General features: G+C 43.5%; 1 protein-coding gene across 1 annotated transcript in view; it reads right to left on the bottom strand.

Moving 5' to 3' along the window:
• Window positions 1-17,881: 17,881 nt before the first annotated feature.
• The window catches only part of LOC141091108 (C-C motif chemokine 20-like), a 34,289-nt gene continuing 24,330 nt past the window's right edge, over window positions 17,882-27,840 (bottom strand). Inside the window, exon 4 of the mRNA XM_073576472.1 lies at window positions 17,882-17,966. Within this exon, the coding sequence (XP_073432573.1) occupies window positions 17,924-17,966 (43 nt within the window). The 3' untranslated portion in view covers window positions 17,882-17,923. The remainder of the gene's footprint in view (window positions 17,967-27,840) is intronic.

The raw sequence follows: 27,840 nt of genomic DNA, 5'->3' as shown, positions 1-27,840 counted from the left end.
CCAAAGGGATACAAATAGTGTCATACCAAATTTGCTAAATTATCCAAAATATATTTGATTATCCCAAAATCAAAATAGTGTGACCAGGATTGGTATACAAAATCCAAACATGAGTTACATTATCCCAAGTCCCAAGTCATACAGCCGTACATAGTATACAATGATGCATCAATAGCATGGGATAGATTCAGTACATATATGTGTTACCTTTCCTGGTCTATAGATGAGGTCCGCCCTGGAGTGCCCCCCCCAACGCACGTTTCGGCGAGATGGCCTTTATCAAGGGGTGATAGGAAGTAGGAAACAAGGGGTATTTAAAATAAGAAGTCCACCAATGAGGCTGTGAGACTCACACACATGATCAGATGAGCCAATGGTAACATAGATCTAAACTCCCACCCATAAGATGGTGCCTATCACCATGGAAACGCTGAGTGTATAACATCTCTCCAAATTGTAATGTGCCAAATACAGAGATCAACCACGGTGTAGCATAAGAAAAGGGAGGATGGGAAAGAAATAGTTAATATGCGATGCTAATCGGCACCGCTATATGTGGTTATATACAAATAAATAAAGCCGAGGGCATATCATTAATGCATAATGTTCTTTGAAACATTATCAATTTTGCAAATACAAAGATGCAGAATATTTTGCTATGCCAATCTTCTCATATTTATTTAGAGGAATCTTACCAAACAATTCAAATAACTAAAGCATGTCTACAGGAAAGATGTATATCTTTGTACCGTGTTAGCCAGTAGATAGAAAAATATTCAGAATTGAGAGTCCTCAGTGGTTGATACCTTTTAATGGATAACTGAAAAGCATGTCTAGACATTATTGAGAATTGTCAACAGTTACAGAAATTGCTCTAAAACATTTTATCCTCATTCAGTGTCAAAACCTTTTTGCTTGTCTCCGGTACTCCTGCGTTGGTTCATCTCAAGAGGGAGAGGGAGATTTTGTAGATTTTGTTCCAAAATGTCTCCATGTTCTCCATTGTGTGAGTTTCATCAAAGTGTCATTACCAAAATCAATCCGATTCTCTTGCATGAAAGACATACTGTACGTTCGTGTGATCCCAGACTGATATTTATAATGGGTTGTGGGCAAGCGTCATGGTGGTCTTTGATAACAGAGTCCGAGTCAGAAATTCAGGGTAAATTGACTCTAAAGTTGCCAGATTTAGTTTCTTGAAACATCATTCAATAAATATGTGCAGCTCTTTGTTGCTTTGTGTTTTAAGATTATGTCATAAGTCTTATTATCATTATGTATCAGATTTCAGCAAATAAATATGTAATATATATATATATATATATACACATGCATAAATATTTTATAGACATCATAGACACGTACTTATTTGAAGTAAGAAAATACCGCTACAGGAAACTTCAAAACCAACATGGCAGGAATCCAGTCTTTATAGTAATTCCATAATGAAATCTTTATGGGGATATTCCACTTCAAAAATATGTTTCGCTGTTAAACTTTTCACTGATTTTACCAGATCAGGAGTCACTAGGGGCACTTTTTTTTTTTTAGTAATCACAAGTGCTGATCAGGATGTCGACACTCGAGTGCTAACCTAGTAAGGCCAGTTTCACACTAGCGTTTTTGATCGCAGCGACGGCCTGCGCACGGCCGCAGCTAAGCCCCGCCCCTACCGCGCCTCCGCCGGTAGCTCCGCCTACCGGCGCATGATGCTGCATGCGCCCTGCGTCCCCTATCTTTATCACTGGGGGCGCAGGCCATGCGCAGTATGCGTTTGGCGGCGCATGCGTCCTTTTGACGGTGCGCCAAACGCAACCTGCTGCAGTTTGGTTGCGCCGACGCACCGTCAAAAAGGCGCATGCGCCGCCAAATGCATACTGCGCACAGCCTGCGCCCCCAGTGATAAAGATAGGGGACGCAGGGCGCATGCAGCGTCATGCGCCGGTAGGAGGAGCTACCGGCGGAGGCGCGGCAGGGGGCAGGGCTTAGCGGCGGCCGTGCGCAGGCCGTCGTTGCGCTCAAAAACGCTAGTGTGAAACTAGCCTAAGTTCACACAGCCCTGGTCCTGCTGCCTTTCACTAAACAGTGAAAGACGGACCAAGAAGATACAAATATTTTTGCTATTCTCTAAGCTTTGGAGGTATCACATTTGGGACAAGCACTGATCAGGAGAAGAGAAGTTTCCTAGAACGCATACCTGGGGCCTCGCAGACCTGCTAGGTTAATTATTTTCTATTTTCTGCAAGATTACTTTAGTTAGAATTCTGAAACTCTAGGTATTCCTCAGGTATATAGTTGTTAGTAATTTCCAGTTGTTCATATATTTTTATGCTACAGGCATTTCGGTATAACAACTCTTTTTTTGGGAATACCCCATATTTACATACCTGAGGCCTTTTAGGCCGGTACTAGGTTTACATGTGATCCTCAGTCTTTTTGTCTTTACTGTTGCTGGGCAAGGCTTTGTCTTTATAACTCAGTCTTTATGACTCTGCTGTTGCTGTGAAGAGTGTGGATTCTGCCTGACTACATGGTCATGTGATCTTGGGAAGGAGGCTCCCTCACAAAGTCATGTGTGTCCGACATCATCACAGGTCCTGAACACACAGGACCAGGAGGACAGCACAACTGTTCATTGTGTGCTACTTGCTGAAGAGACTTTGGAGGAAGGAGTCAGCTTTCTTGTTTCTGGAGAAAGAAACTTTCTGAGATACAAAAATCCAGAGGCTTCTACTGCACCTAAAAGAAAGTGGTAACCTGCTGAAGGTGAGAGGAGGGGTCTGCACTTTACCTTTAGCACACATACTAACAAAGAGTGTACAACCCTGATTGTAATCATTATTTTTTTTTTCATTTTAGTTTACTGACATTTAAGGTTACAACGGCACAGTCTACATCAGGGGTTTGACTGACCAAGAAATCGAAGCAATCATTTTTGATAGTGATGAAGACAGTGAACCTTCTTTGTCTGATGAAGAGTACAAGCCTCCACCAGCTAATGTCTCTACTTCATCGTCCAGCGATTCTTCAGATGATGAAGAAGCAGTGGATCCAGCAGAACTTAAAAATAGAACATCCAAAACTAATGTTTTTTGGAACAGTACTGCTGGGGTTGTTGGACGTACCCCATCACATAATATTATAAGAGTTGCTCAAGGAACTGTAAGAATTCCCCAATTCATGTCCAAAAGAGATGTTTTCTGTATTTTTTTTTCAGATGATATTGTAGATGAGGAAGTTTTGTGTACTAACTTAGAAGGAAAACGTATCGCTTCAGGAAGAAAAAAAATGGAAAAATATAACAAAAGAGGAACTGTATGCTTATATTGCCCTTACTCTTCTGGCAGGGAGTACAAAATCATACGATGTTGCAATCAGAGAATTATTTCTGAACCCTTTTTCAGATCCACACTACAAAGCTACAATGTCAGTCCATAGATTTGAGAATATTCACTATAGACACTTACTGATGATCACTCCTGCTCCCAGCTCCCCCGTGGCTTTCCTGTGTCGAGTCTGCTGTCATCCTCCTCCTACAGGGCGAGTGGCAGCAGCTCATTCAGGCAGCTCATCGCTTCAGGACTTTGCTTGATGTGACCAATAGGACCTGCGGTCACATGACTCACAGTGTGCACTGCGAGTCACATGACCGCAGCTGAGCAGCTCCTATTGGTCACATCATGGAAGGTCCTGTAGGTACAATGAGCTGCCTGAATGAGCAGCAGCTGCGTGCACCCTGCAGGAGGAGGATGACAGCAGACTCAGTACAGACACAGGTAAGCCAGGGGGGAGCTGGGAGCAGGAGCGATAATCAGTAGGTGAGTTAACTGTTTATTATTTTAGCATGTGCTTGCCAGCAGGGGGGAAATATAGGGACGGGGGCCATGTGTGACAGCAGGGGAAAATATAGGGATGGGGGGACAATGTGTGCCAGCAGGGGGGAATATATGAACAAGGGGCCATGTGTGCCAGCAGGGGGGAATATAGGGATGGGAGGGGGCAATATATGCCAGCAGGGGGGAATATATGGAGGGGGGGGGCAATGTGTGCCAGCAGGGGGGGAATATATGGAGGGGGGACAATGTGTGCCAGCAGGGGGGAATATATGGAGGGGGGACAATGTGTGCCAGCAGGGGGGAATATATGGAGGGGGGGACAATGTGTGCCAGCAGGGGGGAATATATGGAGGGGGGGACAATGTGTGCCAGCAGGGAGGGAATATATGGAGGGGGACAATGTGTGCCAGCAGGGAGGGAATATATGGAGGGGGACAATGTGTGCCAGCAGGGGGGAATATATGGGGGGGACAATGTGTGCCAGCAGGGGGGAATATATGGAGGGGGGACAATGTGCCAGCAGGGGGGAATATATGGAGGGGGGACAATGTGTGCCAGCAGGGGGGAATATATGGAGGGGGGGACAATGTGTGCCAGCAGGGGGAATATATGGAGGGGGGGACAATGTGTGCCAGCAGGGGGAATATATGGAGGGGGGACAATGTGTGCCAGCAGGGGGGAATATATGGAGGGGGACAATGTCTGCCAGCAGGGGGGAATATATGGAGGGGGGACAATGTGTGCCAGCAGGGGGGAATATATGGAGGGGGAGACAATGTGTGCCAGCAGGGAGGGAATATATGGAGGGGGGACAATGTGTGCCAGCAGGGGGGAATATATGGAGGGGGGACAATGTGTGCCAGCAGGGGGGAATATATGGAGGGGGGACAATGTGCCAGCAGGGGGGAATATATGGAGGGGGGGATAATGTGTGCCAGCAGGGGGGGAATATATGGAGGGGGGATAATGTGTGCCAGCAGGGGGGAATATAGGGACGGGGGGACAATGTGTACCAGCAGGGGGAATATAGGGATGGGGGGCCGTGTGCGTACCAGCAGGGAGGCATTTAGAGAGAGGGGGCCATGTGATGTCAGCAGGGGGGTATATAGTGACCGAGGGGGCCATATCCAGGATAGGATGGGGGTGCTGTGTGCCAGAACAAAGGGGCAATGTGTCAGGATGGGGGTTATATAAATACCAGGATGAGGGACATATACGGTATATGATTTGAAAGACAGACACTGGCATTATAAGACACACCTCCATTTAACATAAAAAAACATTTTTTTCTCTTTTTCTTCACCAAATTTGGGGGTGCGTCTTATAATCAGGTGCGTCTTATAAAGCGAAAAATATGGTATGGTATGTTCTGACATAGTAAAAACACTTCCTGTACCAATTTTCAATTCTGGAAAAAATATAACAATGGACAACTACTTTACAATCTTGAACTGGGCAAATTTATGCTTCAGAAACAACTTACACTTGTTGGTACTATGAAGCCAAACCACTGAGAAATTCCTCCAATCATGAAGCACAATCCACAGCGAACACTTTATGAGCATGTCTTTGGTTTCTGCAATCAAGCGACAATGGTGTTTTATAAAGCAAAGAAAGAAAAAATCTGTGATATTACTGAGTTCCATGCATCATGATGGAAGTATTGACACCAATGACAGGTAACAGAAACCAGAAATCATCCTGCATTATAATAAAACTAAAGGAGGTGTGGACAAGATGGACGAAATGATTGGAGAGTATTCATGCAAGAGGCAGACAAAACATTGGCCTGTAGTCATTTTTTCTAATATGCCTGTTGTGTCAGCCCTCAATACCTATATTGTTTATAGTGAAACTCATCCAGAATTCCATGGCAACAGGAAGGACAAGAGACGTCTATTCTTGACAGAACTTTGCTATGAACTTTTAATGCCTACCATGATGGAGCAAAGCAACACAAAATGCTTGCCAAAGCAAACTACGGAAGCTATGATCCGATGTGGTATACATTTTCAGGAACATCCAGAGCCAAGAGAAAAAAAAAGAAAGCGTTGTTATATTTGTCCAGCAAAGAAGGAAAGGAAATCTAAGCGTATCTGTACTACTTGTGGACAAAATGTCTGCAAGGAACATTCTTCCGAACAGATAACATGTGAAAATTGTTGGGGTCATCAGTAAAGTTGAAAAAGAAAGTTTGAAAAGAAATATTCCTGCACTATGTTTACTACAACTTTTATATAAAAACGTTTAGACAAAAAAAATCGTTATTATAAAGAATTATATAGAATGCATATATTGGGCGTTTTAAGCCCATGTACTTACTTTTTTGTTGTTTTTTTGCACATAATTATGTTTTGAAATATTCACATCTTAGGCTGCTTTCCCACTGGCGCTGGGGTCCGCCAGGAGGGGATCCGTAATGGATCTGACCTCCTGGTAACTCCAGTTAAGGCTGCCGGAATGCCTGGAGTCCGCCAGCCTTAGCTGGGTCACCAGGTAAGATCCATTACGGATCCCCTCCTGGCGGACCCCAGAGCTAGTGGGAATGCATCCTCCTTACTTTGCAATTTTCAAATAAACTTTGAAAAGTATTTTTATTTGAGTTATTCCATGTTATTTGCACACAGGCCTAAAAGGGCCCAGGTATGTGAAAGTGTATATTTCTATGGTTATGCGTTCTAGGGTTAATGAAGTGGCAGTGTGAATGTGAGACAACCACTCCATACAGTATTCTAGTCTGATAAAAGCAGCGCTCAGTTAAAAACCTATAAAAGAGAATAGAATGATAGTCACACATGACCACTACTATTTTATTCTACTGCTAGCTGAAGAGCCCGGCGCTGCCTGGGCATAGTAACCAAATGTGGTTAGTTTTAACAAATTATAATGATTATATTGCACATAAAAACATTTCACATCATATATTCAACACTACAGATTTGCAACACAAATTAACTAAACGATGACCCAAGTATTGATAGTATTTTATTTTCAACTCAATCAAAGCCTTTTGATAAACAACATGTGTATCTGTGTATCTAACCCTATCCTGTGTGATACTGTCTGCTGAGCCGTGTATCTAATCCTATCCTGTGTGATAATGTCTGCTGAGCTGTGTACCTAATTCTCTCCTGTGTGATACTGCCTGCTGAGCTGTGTATCTAATCCTATCATGTGTTACTGACTGCTCAGCCATGTACCTAATCCTATCCTGTGTGATACTTTCTGCTGAGCTGTGTATCTAATCCTATCATGTGTCACTGACTGCTCAGCCGTGTATCTAATCCTATCCTGTGTGATACTGACTGCTGAGCAGTGTATCTAATACTATTCTGTGTGATATTGTGTGCTGAGCTGTGTATCTAATCCTATCCTGTGAGATACTGACTGCTGAGCCATGTGGCTAATCCTCTCCTGTGTGATACTGACTGCTGAGCTGTGTATCTAATCCTATCCTGTGTGATACTGGGCTCCCCCTGCAGTCTGTGTCAGAGGGTGGCCTGTGTTGGCATGGTAATAAATTGTGTTATTTCCAGATTTACAGAAGGATGATAACACCATAGAAATGATAAGAATAATAGGCAAAATTGTTTCGTGAATTGGAACGCGCGGGGTTAAAATTTCGCCTCACAACATAGCCTAGATCGCTCTCGGGGTCCAAACGTGTGACTGTGCAAAAGTTTGTGGCTGTAGCTGCGATGCCAATCCCGGACATACACACATACATACACACACACATTGAGCTTTATATATTAGATTATATATATATCGTATAGGTATATATTTTTTCTCTATTTTAATGGGGGTAAAAAAGAGGTTATTTGAATGTTTATATTTTTAAATGTAAAAAAAAGTTCTTTTTATTTTCTACTTTAATTTTTATTGCCGTAGGGGTTTGTCTGATCACTATATAAAGACAAAAATTATGTTCTGCAAAGCCCAGCTGAACTTCGCAGGAGGGCAAAGATGACAGTCAAGGGGGCCTTTGGCTGCCATGACAACCCATTGATACCCCGCAATCCCATTTCTTTTTTTGGGGGGGGGGTGAGGGGTATGTAAGCTCATGCAAGTTTGATCTCCCAATCAATCACATAATTTAAATGCTTCTGTCAGTGATTGAAAGCAATATTTAAATGGTAAGACAGCAGCGATCTAGGCAAGCTATGGTTGCTGTGTAGGTAGGGTGCAACCGACAGGGGGGAGGTCCGTTACTGGCCGCAGACAGACTCGAGACAGAGACAGGATCATGTCCAACAGGTCTTAATTGATCGCTCTCTCCGCGACCTACAGCAGCACACAGCAGCTGCGCAACAAACTCCGCAGCCTCACTCAGCAGCTACTCGACAATCTCCGCAGCCTCACTCAGCAGCTGCTCGACTCCGTGCACAGGCCCGGGTGCCTTTACTTTCTTTTGTTGGCAAATGGACGTCCCTCGCGGCTCCTTCACTGTGGCTGCCCTAGGCCTACTACCACAGCGTTTCACCAGTCCGAGTCCTTTCATTTGTGGTACCCCAGGCTGTCTCTGTCTGTGGCCCTTCCTGTCAGGGCCTCCCCCCGTGACCTATTCCAGCTGTCAGTCCCTTCTAGAACTTCTGCTCTGTTCTCTCTCCTCAGCAGACCTTGCTGTTTCTGTGCTCCCCTCGCTGACTGGACTTTCCAGAACCTTCTCCCTGCCTTTTATAACCTTCCCTTTCTGGTAACTCCGCCCCCCATAACTTGACAGTTTTCTTAGCCAATGGCTGATGGTTAGTCTTATCCTTACACTCTCCACTGCCCTCTAACGGTCAAGTTGTTCTCGAGATCTTGTGGTCCACATGGAGCTGTAGGGCTACAGGATTCGGCAGAGCTGGGAGTAGTGTGGAGACTGCGACCAGCTGGGACCGGTGTCTTTCTGTCCTCGTGGAGCTCCGTGCCTGGTTTCAGCTGGGAGAGAGTGAAGCTGCTGGCTACCTGCCTTGTACCCATTTCCAGCATGCAGATGATCCCGGGATAGGAAAGCTGGTGGAGTGTGCGGTGCTGGAGATGTTCTGGAGATCTTGTGATTCAGGTAGAGCTGAAAGGGTGAGCTGGGCAGGTTTGGACTGACTGTTGGCATGTCCCCTGATGTCCCTGTCTTGTTGCACCCATGCCCTCCCCCCCAGCAGTGCTGGGAGCACCCTTTATGGAAAGTTGTACATTTAACTCTGCTAAGCTGTGACTGTTCAGTCTTTATAGCTACAAGCTGAGTGTAGTCATGGCCACTGCACTCTGTAAACCTACTCTTATGATTTCAAGGGACGATTTATTATTCTGGAATCATCCACAATTTCTCATGGACTCCCCTTCTTGGAGCATGATTGCTAATTCAACAATTGAGTACATAAAATCCATTACTTCTGTGAAACCTGTGGAGGTGTACTGCAAGAGAGGTAGGAGAGGAGGCATCCTGGCACGCCTTCGGAGGAGAGGGTTCAGAACAGCTCTTCCTTCACTCCACTTGGCTAATGTCCGTTCCTTATCTAACAAAATGGAGGATCTGAACTTACTTTGTAACATGAGATCTGATATGGCCAATTCAGCTGCTCTTTGTTTTACTGAGACCTGGTTGAATGACCCCATCCCTGATTGTAGTCTGGATCTACCTGGTTTTGTTATCTACAGAGCTGACCGTGATTGTGTAGCTTCAGGTAAACAAAGGGGGGGTGGGGTATGTCTCTACATCAACACTAGCTGGTGCTGTGATGTTAACATACTGGGAAAAGGTTGCTCTCCAGATCTAGAGTACCTTGCACTCAATTGTAGACCATTTTACGCTCCAAGAGAGTTTTCATCTATGGTTCTGGTTGCAGTATATATTCCCCCTCAAGCATCTGTTAAAGCTGCTATTGGTGAATTAGCTTGCAAAATATCAGAATGGGAGAAAGGATCTCCAGAAGCATTTGTGATCGTAATGGGGGACTTTAACAAAGGAAAACTCAACCTGGATCTCCCCAAATTTACTCAACATATAAACTGCTTCACGAGAGAGAACAATACGCTTGATCACTGCTATACAGTCATAAAAGGGGCCTACAGGGCAGTGAGGAGAGCAGCAGTGGGCTTTTCAGATCATTGTCTAATTCATTTAATTCCAGCCTACAGGCAAAGGTTGAAAACATCCAAACCTACAGTTTATACAAAGAAGACATGGTCTGAGGAGGCAAAATTGCAACTGCAAGCATGCTTTGAATGCACGGACTGGGAGGTATTCCAGGAAACATGCTCGGGTCTGGATGAATGGGTTGATGCAGTGTCCTCATATATCCGTTTTTGTGAAGACACGTTTATTCCATCCAAATCTGTCCACTTTCGGGGAAACAACAAGCCGTGGTTTACAAATAAAGTCAGGTTGATCCGTAAGAGAAAAGAGGAGGCTTATAAAGCAGGCGATATTACTGAATTCAAGAAACTTAGGAACTCGCTATCTAAAGAGATCAAGTTAGCCAAACACGAGTATGCAAAGATTCTGGAGGAAAGGTTCTCATCAAAAGATACTAGATCTGCATGGAGAGGATTAAGAGAGGTCACCAATTATAAAAGCCACCCCACTATAGTGAACCCCAGCAGAAGTCTGGCAGCAGAGTTAAATGAATTCTACTGCAGATTTGAGGCAAGCTCTACACACAGTGGCTATTCATCTCTAAGCTCCTCAGTCTGTTCATATAAAGATCATTCATTGTGCAACACCCAAGTAGTGATCTCCGAGGCAGAGGTGATACGCATCCTGAAGGGACTTAAGGTCAAAAAGGCACCTGGCCCTGATGGTGTATCTCCAATGTGTCTGAAAGTATGTGCTACCCAGCTTGCCCCTATACTGACAAATATATACAATGTGTCACTGAAAGAGTGCGTTGTACCTCAGTGTTGGAAAAATTCCACAATTATCCCTGTCCCCAAGAAAGTGGGATCCTCTGAGTTGAACGACTATAGACCAGTAGCACTCACATCTGTAGCTATGAAAGTCTTCGAAAGAATTATGATGTCCCACCTGATAAAATTCAAGCAGAAGCTATGGGACCCTCTTCAGTTTGCCTATAAGGAGAATCGTTCGGCAAACGACACTGTCAATCTGGCACTGAAGTACATTTTGGATCATACAGATGAACGGCACTCATATGTCCGGATTCTTTTCATGGACTTTAGCTCAGCATTCAATACCATTGATCCGAATTTACTTAATAAGAAAATGGTAGCTCTTGGAGTCCCTCTCAACTTATGCTTGTGGATTTATAACTTCCTGACAGCCAGGATACAGAGTGTAAAATTTGGACCATTCACTTCGGACACCTTGGTCACAAACATCGGGGCACCTCAGGGGTGTGTTTTGTCCCCGTTACTGTTTTCTCTCTATACGAATGATTGCATCTCTTCAGCAGACTCAGTAAAAATCTTGAAATTTGCCGATGATATGACACTGATTGGTCTCATCAGGGGAAATGCTGAAGACTTGTATCGGAGTGAGGTGGAAAGAATATGTGACTGGTGTAAAGCCAATAATCTTGTACTCAACACTAAAAAAACTGCTGAGATGGTTGTGGATTTTAGGAAAGATCAACATGAGATACTTCCAATCTACATCCATGACGAAGTGGTTCTTAGGGTCACAGAGACCAAATTCCTTGGTGTTATCATCTCTCATGATCTTAAATGGGGGAAAAACGTGGATGCTGTTATAAGAAAAGCACAACAGAGGATGTTCTTCCTGCGTCAGCTGAAAAGATATGGTTTGTCTAAGAATCTGCTGATCTTATTCTTTAATGCTGTCATCAGATCTGTGATTTGTTCCTCTCTGATAGTCTGGTATGGGGGAGCCACTGCGCATGACAAACTCCGCTTACAAAGGACTTTCAGAACAGCAGAGAGAATTATAGGCTCCCCCCTGCCTAAAATCCAGGATCTTTATGATAAGAGTATTCGATCCCACGCATTGAAAATTTCATCCGATCCCTCTCACCCGGGACACTCCTCATTCCAACTACTCCCTTCAGGACGTCGCTTCAGAGTCCCCAAATGCAGTACCAACCGCCATATGAACAGCTTCTATCCACTCTCTGTTCTACAATTAAATCGTCATGTGTAGACTATATACTGTATCTGTCTTGTTAGATGTTACTTGTTGTATCTGTTGTTATATATTATGTTGCCTCTTTGCCACAAAGAATTCCTTGTATATATGTAATATGTACTTGGCGATAATAAATTTGATTTGATTTGAATTTGATTTGAAACTCTACTATTACACTCTTTCTCTTTATCTCCAGCTATTTTCCATCTCTCACTATATCAGTCCACCTACAATGCACTACACCCTTTACCTTCCTACTGCAGACAGGTCCATCAGTCCACCTTCCCTACAGCTGCATAACAGGTATGGAGTGGGGTCAGCTCATGAGCCCAGTCCATACATGGGGACCGGACATAGGACATATTATTACTGGTATGTCTTTTGTTGTGAAGCGTTCACAGTTATGATTAGAGTTGAGCGATACCGTCCGATACTTCAAAGTATCGGATCGGAATGGATCGGCCGATCTTAAAAAAAAGTATCGGTATCGCCGATTCCGATACCGGAAGTCCCATTCAAGTCTATGGGACTTCCGGTATTGGAATAAGAAAAACCCTGTTTTTGCCTTGTACAGCCTCTCTGGGGTCTGTACGGGCCTTTCGGGGGGCTGTGCCGGCCTGCCAGGGGGTCTGTGCAGGCTCCGGTGGTCTGTGCCGGCCTGCCGGGGGGCTGTGCCGGCCTGCCGGTGGTCTGTGCAGGCTCCGGTGGGCTGTGCCGGCCTGCCGGGGGGCTGTGCCGGCCTGCCGGGGGGCTGTGCCGGCCTGCCGGTGGTCTGTGCAGGCTCCGGTGGGCTGTGCCGGCCTGCCGGGGGGCTGTGCCGGCCTGCCGGTGGTCTGTGCAGGCTCCGGTGGGCTGTGCCGGACTGCCGGGGGGCTGTGCCGGCCTGCCGGTGGTCTGTGCAGGCTCCGGTGGGCTGTGCCGGCCTGCCGGTGGTCTGTGCAGGCTTCGGGGGTCTGTGCAGGCATCGTCCGATGGGACTACAAGTCCCATCGGGCGATGCCTGCTACCATGACAGTGATTGACACATTAGCCAATGATGGGACAGTAGTAGTCCCATCATCCGGCTAATGTGTTGAATGTAAAAAAAAAAAAAAATATTACATGCTACATACATACAACATGCATACTACATACATGCTACATTCATACTACATACTACATACATGCTACATTCATACTACATATATACTACATGCAACATACATACTACATATATACTACATGCATGCAACATGCATACTACATATATACTACATGCAACATACATACTACATATATACTACATGCATGCAACATGCATACTACATATATACTACATGCTACATACATACTACATATATGCTACATACATACTACATATATACTACATGCATGCTACATACATACTGCATGCTACATACATACTACATGCTACATACATACTACATATATGCTACATACATACTACATATATACTACATGCATGCTACATACATACTACATATATGCTACATACATACTACATATATACTACATGCATGCTACATACATACTGCATGCTACATACATACCACATATATACTACATACATACTACATGCATGCTACATACATACTACATACATACTACATGCATGCTACATGCATGCTACATGCTACATACATAACACATATATGCTACATGCATGCTACATACATACTACATGCTACATACATACCACATACATACTACATACATACTACATGCATGCTACATACATACTACATGCTACATACATACTACATATATACTACATGCATGCTACATACATACTACATGCTACATACATACTACATATATACTACATGCATGCTACATACATACTACATACATACTACATGCATGCTGCATACATACTACATGCTACATACATACCACATACATGCTACATATATACTACATGCATGCTACATACATACTGCATGCTACATGCATGCTACATACATACTACATACATACTACATGCTACATACATACCACATATATACTACATACATACTACATACAATACATTCATACAATACATACATAGACATACAGTACATATAACATAGAGTAACATACTTACCAATACTTGTCACATTGTTCCCCGAAGCCATTGTCTTTTACGGAATAAATATTAACATAACAAACCACAAAAATACTCACCCACGATCCGAAGCAGTCCACGAGTGTGTCCCACGACGATCTTGGGTAGAGAACTGCAGCATCAGCTGATGCTGCCGTTCTCTACGGGCTGCAGGAATCCAATGACGGAAGGTAGGTATCCTTCCGCACTGTATTCCTCCGCCACTTATAAAAAAAAAAAAGTCCCTAGTCTCACTTTATGCCATTGCTGTGTGGGAATTTCCCACGCAGCAATGGCATAAAGTGAGACTAGGGACTTTTTTTTTTTAAGTGGCGGAGGAATACAGTGCGGAAGGATACCTACCTTCCGTCATTGGATTCCTGCAGCCCGTAGAGAACGGCAGCATCAGCTGATGCTGCAGTTCTCTACCCAAGATCGTCGTGGGACACACTCGTGGACTGCTTCGGATCGTGGGTGAGTATTTTTGTGGTTTGTTATGTTAATATTTATTCCGTAAAAGACAATGGCTTCGGGGAACAATGTGACAAGTATTGGTAAGTATGTTACTCTATGTTATATGTACTGTATGTCTATGTATGTATTGTATGAATGTATTGTATGTAGTATGTATGTAGTATATATGTGGTATGTATGTAGCATGTAGTATGTATGTAGTATGTATGTAGCATGCATGTAGCATGCAGTATGTATGTAGCATGCATGTAGTATATATGTAGTATGTATGTAGCATGTAGCATGTAGTATGTATGTAGTATGTATGTGGTATGTATGTAGCATGTAGTATGTATGTAGCATGCATGTAGTATGTATGTAGTATGTATGTAGTATATATGTAGTATGTATGTAGCATGTAGTATGTATGTAGCATGCATGTAGTATATATGTAGTATGTATGTAGTATGTAGTATGTATGTAGCATGCATGTAGTATGTATGTAGTATGTATGTAGTATATATGTAGTATGTATGTAGCATGTAGTATGTATGTAGCATGCATGTAGTATATATGTAGTATGTATGTAGCATGCATGTAGTATGTATGTAGTATGTATGTAGTATATATGTAGTATGTATGTAGCATGTAGTATGTATGTAGCATGCATGTAGTATATATGTGTTATGTATGTAGCATGCATGTAGTATGTATGTAGTATGTATGTAGTATGTATGTAGCATGCATGTAGTATGTATGTAGTATATATGTGGTATGTATGTAGTATGTATGTAGTATGTATGTAGCATGCAGTATGTATGTAGCATGCATGTAGTATATATGTAGTATGTATGTAGCATGTAGCATGCATGTAGTATATATGTAGTATGTATGTAGCATGTAGTATGTATGTAGCATGCATGTAGTATGTATGTAGTATGTATGTAGTATTTTTTTTTTTTTTTTAAACATTTAACACATTAGCCGGATGATGGGACTACTACTGTCCCATCATTGGCTAATGTGTCAATCACTGTCATGGTAGCAGGCATCGCCAGATGGGACTTGTAGTCCCATCGGACGATGCTTGCACAGACCCCCGGACATCAGCACAGCCCCCCGGCAGGCCGGCACAGCCCCCCGGCAGGCCGGTACAGACCCCCACAGGGTGCACAGACCACCGGCAGGCCGGCACAGCCCCCCGGCAGGCCGGTACAGACCCCCACAGGGTGCACAGACCACCGGCAGGCCAGCACAGCCCCCCGGCAGGCCGGTACAGACCCCGGGCAGTCCACACAGCCCTCCGGCAGGCCGGCAGAGACCCCCGGAAGGCCCGAAATAACGGCGCATCATGATGCGCACACACCGCGTATCATGATGACGTCATTTCGGCTGTCAATCAACTTTGAACTTCCGATTCCGATGCCGACTTCCGATATTGAAAAAATATCGGAAGTCGGTATCGGAATTCTGATACAGCAAGTATCGGCCGATACCCGATACTTGCGGTATCGGAATGCTCAACACTAGTTAAGATTCATTCAGGTGATTGTACAGTACATTTGGTTGTGATCTGTCTGTTGAGCATGGGCATGACTGGCTATTCGCTCAGGTGACCATTGCTGCCAAAGTGTTATTTAAAGGGGTTGTTTACTACTTGGACAATTCCGTCTCATTCAGCATGTGTGTCCCAGTTAAACAACACCACTTATACTCATCTCCAGTGCCTGTCGGCATCGTTCCAGCAGTATCAGCACTGGCTGTCCTGTGGCTTGTGCGACATAACAGTCGGTGCTAGCATCACTCCCCTGCCTTTAGATGAATCAATGGTGTCTGATACATCCGAAGGCGGGGTGAGTGAAGTCAGCTCAAATTGTCATAGGGCTCGTGTGACGTAACAACATGGCATGAACCTCGGGAGAGTCAGTGCCGACACTGCTGGAATGGTACTGGCAACAGAGGTTATTACAAGTGTTGTTATTTTAGTGGAGGCCAATATGGTGAGTGATTAGAGGTTGTCCGAGTAGTGGACAACCCTTTTAACATAAAGCTTTAATTTAAAATTCTTACAAATTTTCCATAAGAAGCTGTAATTGTCAGACTTGTCCACAGTCCTCCTTTGCAGCTCCTTGCACCAGTGTGGGACTCATAGTACAAGAGACACTATGTCATTTATACCCTGTCAGCCCACCATAGATGTGCTCATAAAGGCTATGTCATGTCTATGACAATCTATGACAGTCTATGATTGACTGAGAGAGGATGAGACCCAATTGTACCTGTATGTAGAGCTTACAACTGTTTAAGGGGCCCTTTCCAGACTCCTTATAGTGGGCAAAGTACACACTGAGCCAATAAGCACTATTCTCTTTCCCTCCCCAGCAACCCTCTTCTCAACCCCCCTCTCACCCACCACCTGCAGATCAACATGAGAGAGTCTGCATGATGTGAAGACTTGTATTCATGGCACATAGAGCACCCGTCCTCCTTAGGGCCGAGCGGATGGAGAGAGAGGTCGCACTATGTGACTGTGGGTCTCAGGGTGAGAGACTTTTCCCTGCAGTCTTTTGAGTCATGAGTGTCCAGCATCACAAATCTAGCGACAACATCAACAAGAGGACAGGAAGGAGGCTCTGTCCAGCGTCCTTTGCTGAGTGGAGCAGAGCATCCCCCTCTGTCTGCAAATGACTCATGTATGGGTCCTCTTCCTCTCCAAATATTGTTGATGCTGCTGCTTGATCTGTGATAAACCATGATATTTTAGCATTTCAGCGGGCACCCTCCCCTCTGGAGACCTTTTGCAGCTGCACTGACGGTGTGTATGTCCACCCCTAGCCCCCATCACTCCATGCCCTTGGTAGTCGTGCACTTTTCCAATGTGACAAGGATCCAAAACACACATTTAAGGCCACTGTTACATTTCAGAAAAAGAACAGTTTGCAAGTGACTGAGTGGCCAAGTATGTCTTCTGTTCTGACCCCATGGGGAATCCTGAAGAAACCAGTTGAGCATCATTCTCCAGCCAGCATCCAGGCTCTAAAAGAGGTCATTCTTGAAGAATGGAAAAAGATGTGGCAGTATGTTGGCAATTTGTTCATTCAAGCCTTAGAAGCTTTGGTGCTGTCCTTAAAAATCATAGTCATATAAAATACTAGATGTAATAGTTTTAGATGTTGTGTGTATTCACTTTTGCATCAACTAATTTGAGTAAGTAAAAATTTTGCTATGAAAGTTATTTTATTAACCTTTCTTTCATGTTATGGGTTTAAGAAATGCTCTATGAAACTCAGTCTTGCCCAAATTTGGGAAATTATTCTTTTACTAAGTACAGTAAGATATTAATTATCTTAATTTTCAATCAGGATGTACAATTTATGCCAAGTGCTGTATATAGAGATATACCTTTCGTTGAACTCTTCTCTGTGATGATAAGGAGACTGCTGAAAAGTGCGCTGTGATGCTGAGTCACTCCTCACAGACAAGCTGTGAGTCTGGATAGGCAAGGAATCTGAGTTCAATAATCAGGAGGGTATGTCATAGAAAGAGGGAAGAGAAAAATTTGTAGTCAGGTAATGGTCCGAGTTCAAAACACTAGTAGAATAGCGGATCAGAGGAAAGGGCTTAAACAAACGGGTGGTCAGAGAAAACGGATAATCATTTTAAAAAAGTTTGGTTTGGGTACCAGAACGGTACCCGAACTGAAATCCGAACCCAGATCACATTCAGATGAATGGGGGGGGGGCAGAACATCCATTGTTTCCCATGCTGTCATCTGCTTGTCAGATGACAGCGTGTTAGTCAGCACTGCAGCTCTGACTGTTGGTAAAAAGGTTACTGCTGTTCACAGGTGTCGGCTGATGACAGTACTACTCTCATTATCCTACACCGGCTCTTGCTGATAGCAGCAAGAGCGGGCAAGGCTGATGAGAGTGTTATATATGAAAAAACAATGGAGTGGGTTCACCTCTGTTGATATCTGCAGGTTGCAACCTCCAACTGTCAGCTTTATATTAGAAATAGAGGGGTCCCGATGTAGTATTTTTAAATTATTTAATAAAAAATAATTTTAGACAACTAGCCAAGATAAAGCAGACAACTGGGGTAAGGTATTCTCAGACAGGGAAGGGGCCATGGATATTGGCCCTCCCCAACCTAAAAATAGCAGCCCGCAGCCACCTCAGAAAAGGCACATCTATTGTGCCAATTCTGGCACTTTGCCTGACTCTTTCCATTTGCCCTGGTGTGGTGGCAAGTGGGTTAATAATTGTGGGGTTGATGTCAGCTGTTTTATGGCCGCTGATATTAAGACCACAGGTTGTTAATGAAGGGGCGTTTATGAGACGCCCCCATTACTATCCCCATAGTCTTATTTTAATAAAGACACAGCAAGAATAAAGTACTTTATTTGAAATAAAACTTCCTACCCTCTTTTACCCATTTATTTTAATAAAATGAAAATAAAAAACGCCACATTCCTCACCTGTCCGGCGAGAAGAAAATCCATATCTATTCCATGACGATGCAGATGATTTTGAGATCAGCTGCATCAGTGATGTGACCACTCTCCACACCAGCCAGAACACACTGAGACAGGAGTGTTATTATGCTCCTGCAGTAGGTAGCACTGACATGAGAAAGGTCACTGGAGTTCATTGCTGATGAACTCCGGTCACCTCACTTACGGCACCGCATACATCGTGGGAAAATTCTTAAACTGCAAGCAGTGACGTCAGTGAAGTGACCGGGGTTCATTGGCTATGAACTTCGGTGACCTTTTTAACGTCAGCGCTGCACACTGCAGGAGTGTTCTCATGCTCCTATCTCGGTGTTTTCTGGATGTCTTGCTGAGCTTTTGCATGATGCCAGCGCTAAGCAAACTACCCAGATGAAGCAGAGCTGTACTTCTTCGAGGGACAGATATGAATTATCTTATTGTCAGACAGGTGAGGAACATGGTGTTTTTTTATTTTAAATTGATGAAATAAAGAAGAAAGGCAAATTTTATGCAGCTGGAACTAATTATTCCTATTTTGGCATCTGATGAATGTACCATTTCTGGGGTGACTGTGAGCTAATGTCTTTAGCCTGGGAGGGAGCCAATAAACATAGTCCCTTCCTGGGCTATAAATATCAGTCCGCAGCTATCTGTTTAGCCTTTGCTTGTTATTATTTGTAGGGGGGGAGCCTTCATCATTTTTAGGGGGTCTTCCCTATAATAACTTGTAACGATTAAGAAAACAGCTGTGAGCTGATATTAATAGGGCTATTGGTCCATTCCCAGAATTTTAACATCAGCCCCCAGCCATCAGATTTCCCTCTGCTGTTTATGAAAATTACAGGGGGGGGACAAGACACCTGTTTAGCATTGAGAAGCATTGCCTGAGTGTGACCAATAGTGATGTCACAAACAGAGCTTCTCACATTCTGATCACCGGCATCGATGGATTATCTTCTTGTCGGATAGGTAATAATAGATGCGCCTTTTCTGGGGGTGGCTGCAGGCTGCTATTTTTAGGCTGGGTAGGGCCAATATCCATGGCTCTTTCCTTGATCCACTCCCGCCTGGACTACGGCAACACTCTATTAATTGGCCTCCCCATTACTTGACTTTTCCCTCTCCAGTCCATTCTTAATGCAGCAGCCAGTGTCATCTATTTGGCTAATCGGTACTCGGACGCGTTCACTCTTCGACAGTCGTTACACTGGCTGCCCATTCATTATAGGATCCAATTCAAAGCACTTGTTCTCACCCACAAAGCTCTCCACAGTGCGGCACCCCCCTACATCTCCTCCCTCATTTCTGTCTATCCGCCTTGCTGAGCGCTACGCTCTGCAAAAGACTTTCGAATAACCTCTGCACTAATCTGCACCTCCCACTCCTGACTCCAAGACTTCTCCTGCGCTGCGCCAATCCTCTGGAATGCTCTACCCCAAGAAATTAGGACTATCCACAATTTGCAGTTTTAGGCGCTCCCTCAAAACACATCTGTTCAGTGCAGCCTATCACGTTCCCTAATCAAAGTCATTTTATGTGTAAGTGTACGTGTGTAGCCCATTCACTATCTCCATCCCCACCTTCTCAAGATGGCTGGACCATCATTGTAAATACATCATTGTAAATACACACCTGTACTTTGTATCTTCCCCACCTCATTGTAGATTGTAAGCTCTCACAAGCAGGGTCGTCTTATTTTACTTTAATTATTGTATTGTTAACATTGTTACTTATGAATTGTGTTTTGAAACTGTTAAACTGTAAAGCGCTGCGGAATATGTTGATGCTGTATAAATAAAGATTATTAAAAAGGAAATCCAGCAAGAACTCAACAAACCAGGATTGGAGTAAAATGATGCTTTTCTTTATTTCTTCAACAAGGTATAAAAATGACCCACAAGAATCAGAAACCAGAGTAAATGTCAGAAATTAGCGCAAATGGGACAAATAAAGATTATTATTATTATTATTATTATTATTATTATTATTATTTCCCTGTCTGAGAATATCAGCCCCAGTTGTCTGCTTTAGCTTCCCTGATTGTCAAAAATGCTGGGGCCCACACACCACTTTTTAAAATTATTTATTTAAATATTTAAAAAAATACGGCGTGGGAACCCATCTATTATTGGTAATTAGTAAATATAAAGCTGACAGCTGGGGGTTGCAGCCTACAGATGTCAGCATTACCTGCTCTGGTTGTCAAAAATAGAGGTGAACTCACACCATTGTTTTTATTTATTTATTTATTTATTGCACAAACACTGGCTGATGAATACTCTCCTCAGCCTCTCCTGCTCTTGCTTCTAGCAGCGAGAGCAGGTGTAGGAAAATGAGGGTACTACTATCATCAGTCGTCACCTGTGACTGGTGGCAACCTTTTTACCACCGGTCAGAGCTGCTGGCTCACACACTGTCATCTGCCAGTGTGGGAGCTGCACCACTCTTATCGGCGGTAACGAACTTACCACTGATCAGAGCCGCTGGGGTTTCTCGCTCTGTTCCCCATTTGACAACGTGGGAAACACCAGATGTTTGGGCTGCTGAACCAGAACTGTAAGAAGGACTTCTTGGAGAAGTCCGTGTTTTAGGTCCGTGCACGGACACTAGGTGTTTGGTACAGACCCAGATCTTTAGGCTGTGTACCCATGTTGTGGATTGTATACGTTTTTGCAGTGTTTTTTTTGCCACGAAAACGCTGCGAAAACACATACAGAATGCATCCCATGCATTTTTATGGCATTCCGCATATGCTGTGCTAACGCTGTTTTTTCCGCAGCGGAATCGCATAGCGGAAAAAAACACAGCATGCGATTCCGCACCCATAGGAATGCATTGATCCACTTACTTTCCGCATGTGGCTATGCTCACCATGCGCAAAATGAGCGGATCATGTGCGGATGGTACCCACGGTCTGGAGGAGAGGAGACTGTCCTAGACGCCCTGGGTACCATATCCCTGTAAAAAAAAGAATTAAAATCGGGTTATACTCACCCTCCGGCATCCCGCACAGCCTTACCGATACTCCCGCCAAGTCCCGTTCCCAGTAATGCCTTGCGGCAAGGACCTGTGATGACGTGGCGGTCTCGCGAGACTGCTACAGTATCAAGAGACCGCTATGTCATCTAAGGTCTCGCAATGCATCGCTGGGAACGGGAGCATCGCGAGGACCGGGAACGCTGCATGGGACGCCGGAAGGTGAGAATATCACGATTTTTTATTTTTTAAATTATTTTTAACATTCTATCTTTTACTATTGATGCCGCATAGACAGCATCAACAGTAAAAAGTTGGTCACACTAGTCAAACACTATGCTTGACAAGTGTGACTAACCTGTCAATCACATTCTAAGAGAGGCTTCAAATCGCTTGGAATGCGCTTGAATTCCGCACGCGAAAATCGAGTGAAAAACACATATTTTCTGCTGGAAAACGCATGCGAATTCGCATGTGTTTTTCCCGCGGCGGAAGTTGCGGAAACTTCCGCAGCATCTCTGCAACGTGGGTACATAGCCTTACCGTTCAGGTTCGCCCATCACTATTGACAACCCAATATTATTCCCAATATTAAAAACAGGACACGCCGAACATCTTCTATCGGCCTTCCGTTTTTGGCGAATTTGAGCGGTCCAAATATTCTTTTGAATCTCCCTCCTGACATCCCCGAGTCTGTGCACAGTGACCTTCACCCCAGGACTAATCCTAGAAAACTCACCAAAATGTGGATGAAAACCATTATTACAGAAAAATAGTGAGGTTTCATTAGACTGGTTTACCTGACATGTAAAGACAAACTCAGCGAGAGATAAAAACAAAGACCAGTCTTCATGCCTCAAAGCACCTTAATATTTGTTCCAAATACTGATTTGTCCTCTCAGTGTGACCGTTGGTTTCAGCGTAGTAAGCAGATGAAAATGACAAATCAATCCCCAGTTTACTCCAAAAAGCTCTCCAGAATTTAGAGAGAAATTGCACTCCCCTATCTGACGTTGTCAAAGATCACAGCCATGGGCATCGCGCAGATATACCCGCTGATACCCTTTTGTCAAGAATAGCCCTTTGCTGTTTACGTAATTGGGCGACAATTTATAGAGGAGGTCGAGCCTTGTTTCCACTATTAAACCAATTATTGGGGAACTCACAGTGAGCGTTTTCTATATTTACAACCGATTCCAATGCAAGGAATGTACAGTGGGGAAAAAAGTATTTAGTCAGCCACCAATTGTGCAAGTTCTCCCACTTAAAAAGATGAGAGAGGCCTGTAATTGACATCATAGGTAGACCACAACTATGAGAGTCAAAATGAGAAAACAAATCCAGAAAATCACCTTGTCTGGTTTGGCAAGATTTATTTAGCAAATTATGGTGGAAAATAAGTATTTGGTCATTAACAAAGGTTCATCTCAATTTTTTGTTATATATGCTTTGTTGGCAATGACAATGGTCAAACATTTTCTGTGAGTGCATAGTTTCATTCCTCAAAGGCCAATTTAACAGCAAGTATCTCACAATTCCCAACATCATAATTTCTTTCTGCAGATGAGAATTTTTTTAGAAAGAAAGAACACTGACGCAGATTATTCATAGTTTTGGGTCCCTGCGGTAAAACGGTCCATACAATGATCTCTGAAGCATCTACTTCCACAATGAATGGCTCTTGGTCATTGGGTTGTATTAGGATGGGAACAGACATTAAATGCTCTTAATTTTTCAAAAGCCTTGATAGCATCCGGCAGCCAAACCTTGAGTTTCACCCCCTTACATGCAAGGTCAGTAAGAGGTTTAGCAATCTGAGAAATACCCTTGATAAATTTCCTATAATAGTTGTAAATCCAAGAAAATGTTGCAAAGCTTTAAGGTCATGAGGTTGAACCCAATCAATTATGGCCTACACATTCCCAGGGTCCATCTTAAGTGCTTTTGCTGACAAGATAACCCCAAAAACAAAATTTCCTGAATAGAAAGAAAACACATTTCTCTAATTTCAAAAACCAAGAGTTCTCTTTCTCAATCTTTGTAATACCACACAGACATGTTCCTGGTCAGAGACCAAATTGGGAGAGAAAAATGTAATATCATCCAGGTAAATCACAACAAATCATCCAATGCAATCAGGGAAAATATAATTCATAAAATTTTGAAAAACAGTAGGTGCAATGGATAATCCAAGTGGCAAGACAAGATTTTCAAATAGAACCTCAGATGTTAAGAACAGAGATGAGTGAACCTTTCAAGGTTCAGTTCAGTTCGATTCACCGAACGATTATACATTCACTGAACATGTTTGCCAAGCAGTTCGACGAACATACCCGAACCCCATTAAATTCAAGGTCAAACCAAATGTATACACAACACCTTAAGGGGGGGGAGCTTCCCGATCAGCTAAAATTAGGGACAGTCAAAAGTAGCATCAATTGACCCACAGTAGAAATTTGCAAATGGCACAGCAGCAGTAATCCATGGGCTCTGCATGAGGTATAAGGTTCTGGGCCAGCATTTACAGCTTTGAATTGAAGTTTCAATGAGTACCTGGTGATTAAGGGAGCATTGTAAGGCTTCGTAGCTGGGAGCCCTGATACCTCTTGCAGCACCTGCATTTTTTTTCCAGCCACACTCAGATGGCACAAACATCAGTTTCATACAGTACTATTGCTAGAAAAATGTAAGAAAAGTAACACAGGTAGTGGACTGATCAATTGGCCCACAGTAGAACCTTTTCTATTGGCACAGCAGCATTCAGACATGGGCCACGCATGAGGTTTCAGGGTCTGAGCCAGCATTTACAGCTTTGAATTGAAGTTTCAATGAGGACCTGGGGATTAAGGGAGCATTGTAAGGCTTCTTAGCTGTGAGCCCTGATACCTCATGCAGCACCTCCAATTTTTTTTCCAGACATACTCAGATGGCACAAACATCAGTTTCATACAGTACTATTGATAGAAAAATGTAAGGAAAGTAACACAGATAGATGACTGAAAGTAAGTGCACACCTGCCTATATTGGAGACCTACTTACACAGGCAACCCACCAGAGGAGGACCCAACTTGGAGTCTCCACATTTCAAAAAATTACTGTCACACACCACTAAAGTGGCATCAATTTCCACAGTGTAGAAATAACATAATAGGCCTCTGACACATCTTCCACTACAGGCAACCCAGAAGATGGAAACCAACTTTGTGTCTCTACATTTAAAAAATTGTTTGTAACATCAGCAGCAGTAGCTGCAGCAGGCACAGAAGCCAGGACAAAGGCGTCAGAGACTGTAATAATGCGAGATCAATGCATGATACTAAAAACGACACAATCTCCTAGTCTGCTCATTTTGCAACTGGGTTGAAAAAGTCATTGGAGATCCATGACTTGTTCATTTTGATGAAAGTTAAGTGGTCTACACTTTCAGGGGGTAGCCAGATGCGCTTTTCCATCAGGACACCACCAACAGCGCTGAAGACAGACTCTGAGAGAACGCTGCCTGCCGGTCTTGACCAAATCTCCAAGGTGTAACAAGCGAGTGCAGGCCACTCATCCATTTTTGAAGACCAAAATGCAAAAGGATCCAAACCCCTCCCCCCGATAGCATTGATATGGAGCTCCAAATATTCCTGCACCATCCTCTCCAGTCGTTCACAACTTGTCAGACTTGTACTCTGTTCTGCTGGTTAACAGGCTGGTGTGAAATCACTCACAGAAATTGCTTATGCCACTTATACTGCTGCTAATGTTTTTGCACTGATGCCTTGACATACCTGAGTTTGGAAGTCTAGAACTGCGATGCACACTATGTGAGTCACTGCTGTCTTGGGGAAAACCACTCTTAAGATTGTTTACAAGCGTATTGTGATACTGCAGCTTGCGCATGTCCCTTTCTAGGGTGGGAAGCATCTGGCTAAATTAACTCTTGTACGGTGGATCTAACAGAGTGGCAACCCAGGAGTCAGCACTATTTTTTACCCTGCCTCCTGAGACTGCAACACAGTTTTTGCTGGAGGATCGATTTTTACAGAGGACAGTATCCTATCTAGCTAACTGACAAGTTCACTTGCAAAACTTTTTATAAGGCAAGTGACTTCGGCAGCCAATCACAGAAGACTTTGTGTCATGATGTTGTGGATTGTTTCTGCGCCCTGATTGGCTGTCGGAATGTAGACACATTAAGTTGTTAAAGAAAAAAAAAAATGGAAAAAAATTACACTCCGCTTCTCCACTGACGTAGACTTGCTGTAATCCTTCTCCTTTATTAAACACATCCCCCATCTCCCCCGCTCATCATACAGAACCACTATCCTAGCCAAAGTAATAACAAAAGCATTAGTAAAGAGGTGATGATTTACCGAACTGTGACCGAGCATTGCCGACTTTGAGTAAAAATGCTCGTGAAGCCGAACACGAATCTGAATGTGCTACGTTCATACCAAATGTGAGATTTGTGAACATTTTCTGAACAAATTTGCTCATCTCTAGTTAAGAATGCCTTTTTTCACCCATCACGTTCTGAATGCGTTTCAAATTGTAAGCCTGTCTAAGATCAATTTTCGAATACCACTAACCCCCAGAAGCTGATTATGTAGGTCGGGGTAGAGTTTAAGCAGGTATGCATTTTTAACCATGATTTTGCTTATTTCTTTGAAATCCATTCAAGGATGGAGGCTGCCATCTCTCTTTTTTACAAAGAAAAGCTAGGCAGCTATGGGGGAGGAGGAAAGATGGATATGACCCGTTCGTAAACTTTCATTAACATATTCTTTCAAGGCGACCCATTCAGGCCCAGATATACTGTAAAGGCAAGCTTTAGGTAATTTGGCAGTAGGCACAACATTAATAGCACAACCATGAGGACAATGGGGAGGTAGGACCTCGGCTTCTTTTTCTGAAAACATATCTCCAATGTCCTTCAGGTGCCTCGGAAGACATTCATGACTATCACAGTCTATTTGTACAGACTTTAGACATTTCTTGTAACAATTGGGGCTCCTTTTAACAATATATTTCTGACACCAATCAATAACAGGATTGTCAAGAAGCAGCCATGGAAGTCCCAGTAGTAACCCACAAGTATTTTATCCAAAAGGGTAACGGTATTGTGTTAATGGCAAAAATTTGAATGGGTCTTTCCAAACTAACTGTCCCTAATCCTAACTTTGGAACCAGTCCTGAATCAATAAAGTAAGCAGCAGACCTGAAGTCAATGAACATAAATACTGATGACATTTGGTTCTTTAAGAATAACATTATATTCAGCAGTACGTTAACAGAGGAAGAAAAAGGTAACTGGGAGTCTGGGTAACCTCCTTGGCCATCACCCAGGCTCACATATTCTCCCATCTGTTTGATTGCCTGAGGATGAGTTGGGCAATTCTTCAGAAAATGTCCAGTGAGACCATAGTATAGACGGAATCCAAGATCTTGTCTACGTTTTTCTGCAAAACACAAAGATTGGCATCTCTAACCGCTAATGGCTCCACCTTCTGTAAATGGACCTGCTCCTGGGAAGTTTAACTTGTTGCCTGCTGTTCATCACTTCTGTCATGGATCCTGCGATCCATTTGTGTGGCCTGGACCATGGCCTACACCAGAGAACAAACGTTGTCATGAAGAATCAGAGTGTCCTTTAAGAGTCTCAGAAAGACCTTGGTGGAACTGCCACCTGAGAGCTGCCTCATTCCACAGAATTTCAGTGGACCACTGCTGAAACTCAGAGCAGTAGTCCTCAGCAGTGTATCTCCCCTGTGCCAAGTTCATGATCTTTGCCTGAGCAACCTGGATCCTGTTGAGTTTGTCATAGATAAGTCCTAGAATGTCAGAGGAAAATGTCCAGGTCTGAGGACCTTTTCGCAATAGGGACATGATTAGTCCCACCAGCTGGGACTCATCCCCTGATGACTGG

This window comes from Dendrobates tinctorius, unplaced genomic scaffold (genome assembly GCF_039654945.1).
Source record: "Dendrobates tinctorius isolate UK_male_01 unplaced genomic scaffold, ASM3965494v1 ptg000049l, whole genome shotgun sequence".
NCBI lineage: Eukaryota > Metazoa > Chordata > Amphibia > Anura > Dendrobatidae > Dendrobates > Dendrobates tinctorius.
The sequence above is the reverse complement of the archived record's forward strand: the minus strand, read 5'-3'. Positions and strand labels throughout refer to the sequence as shown.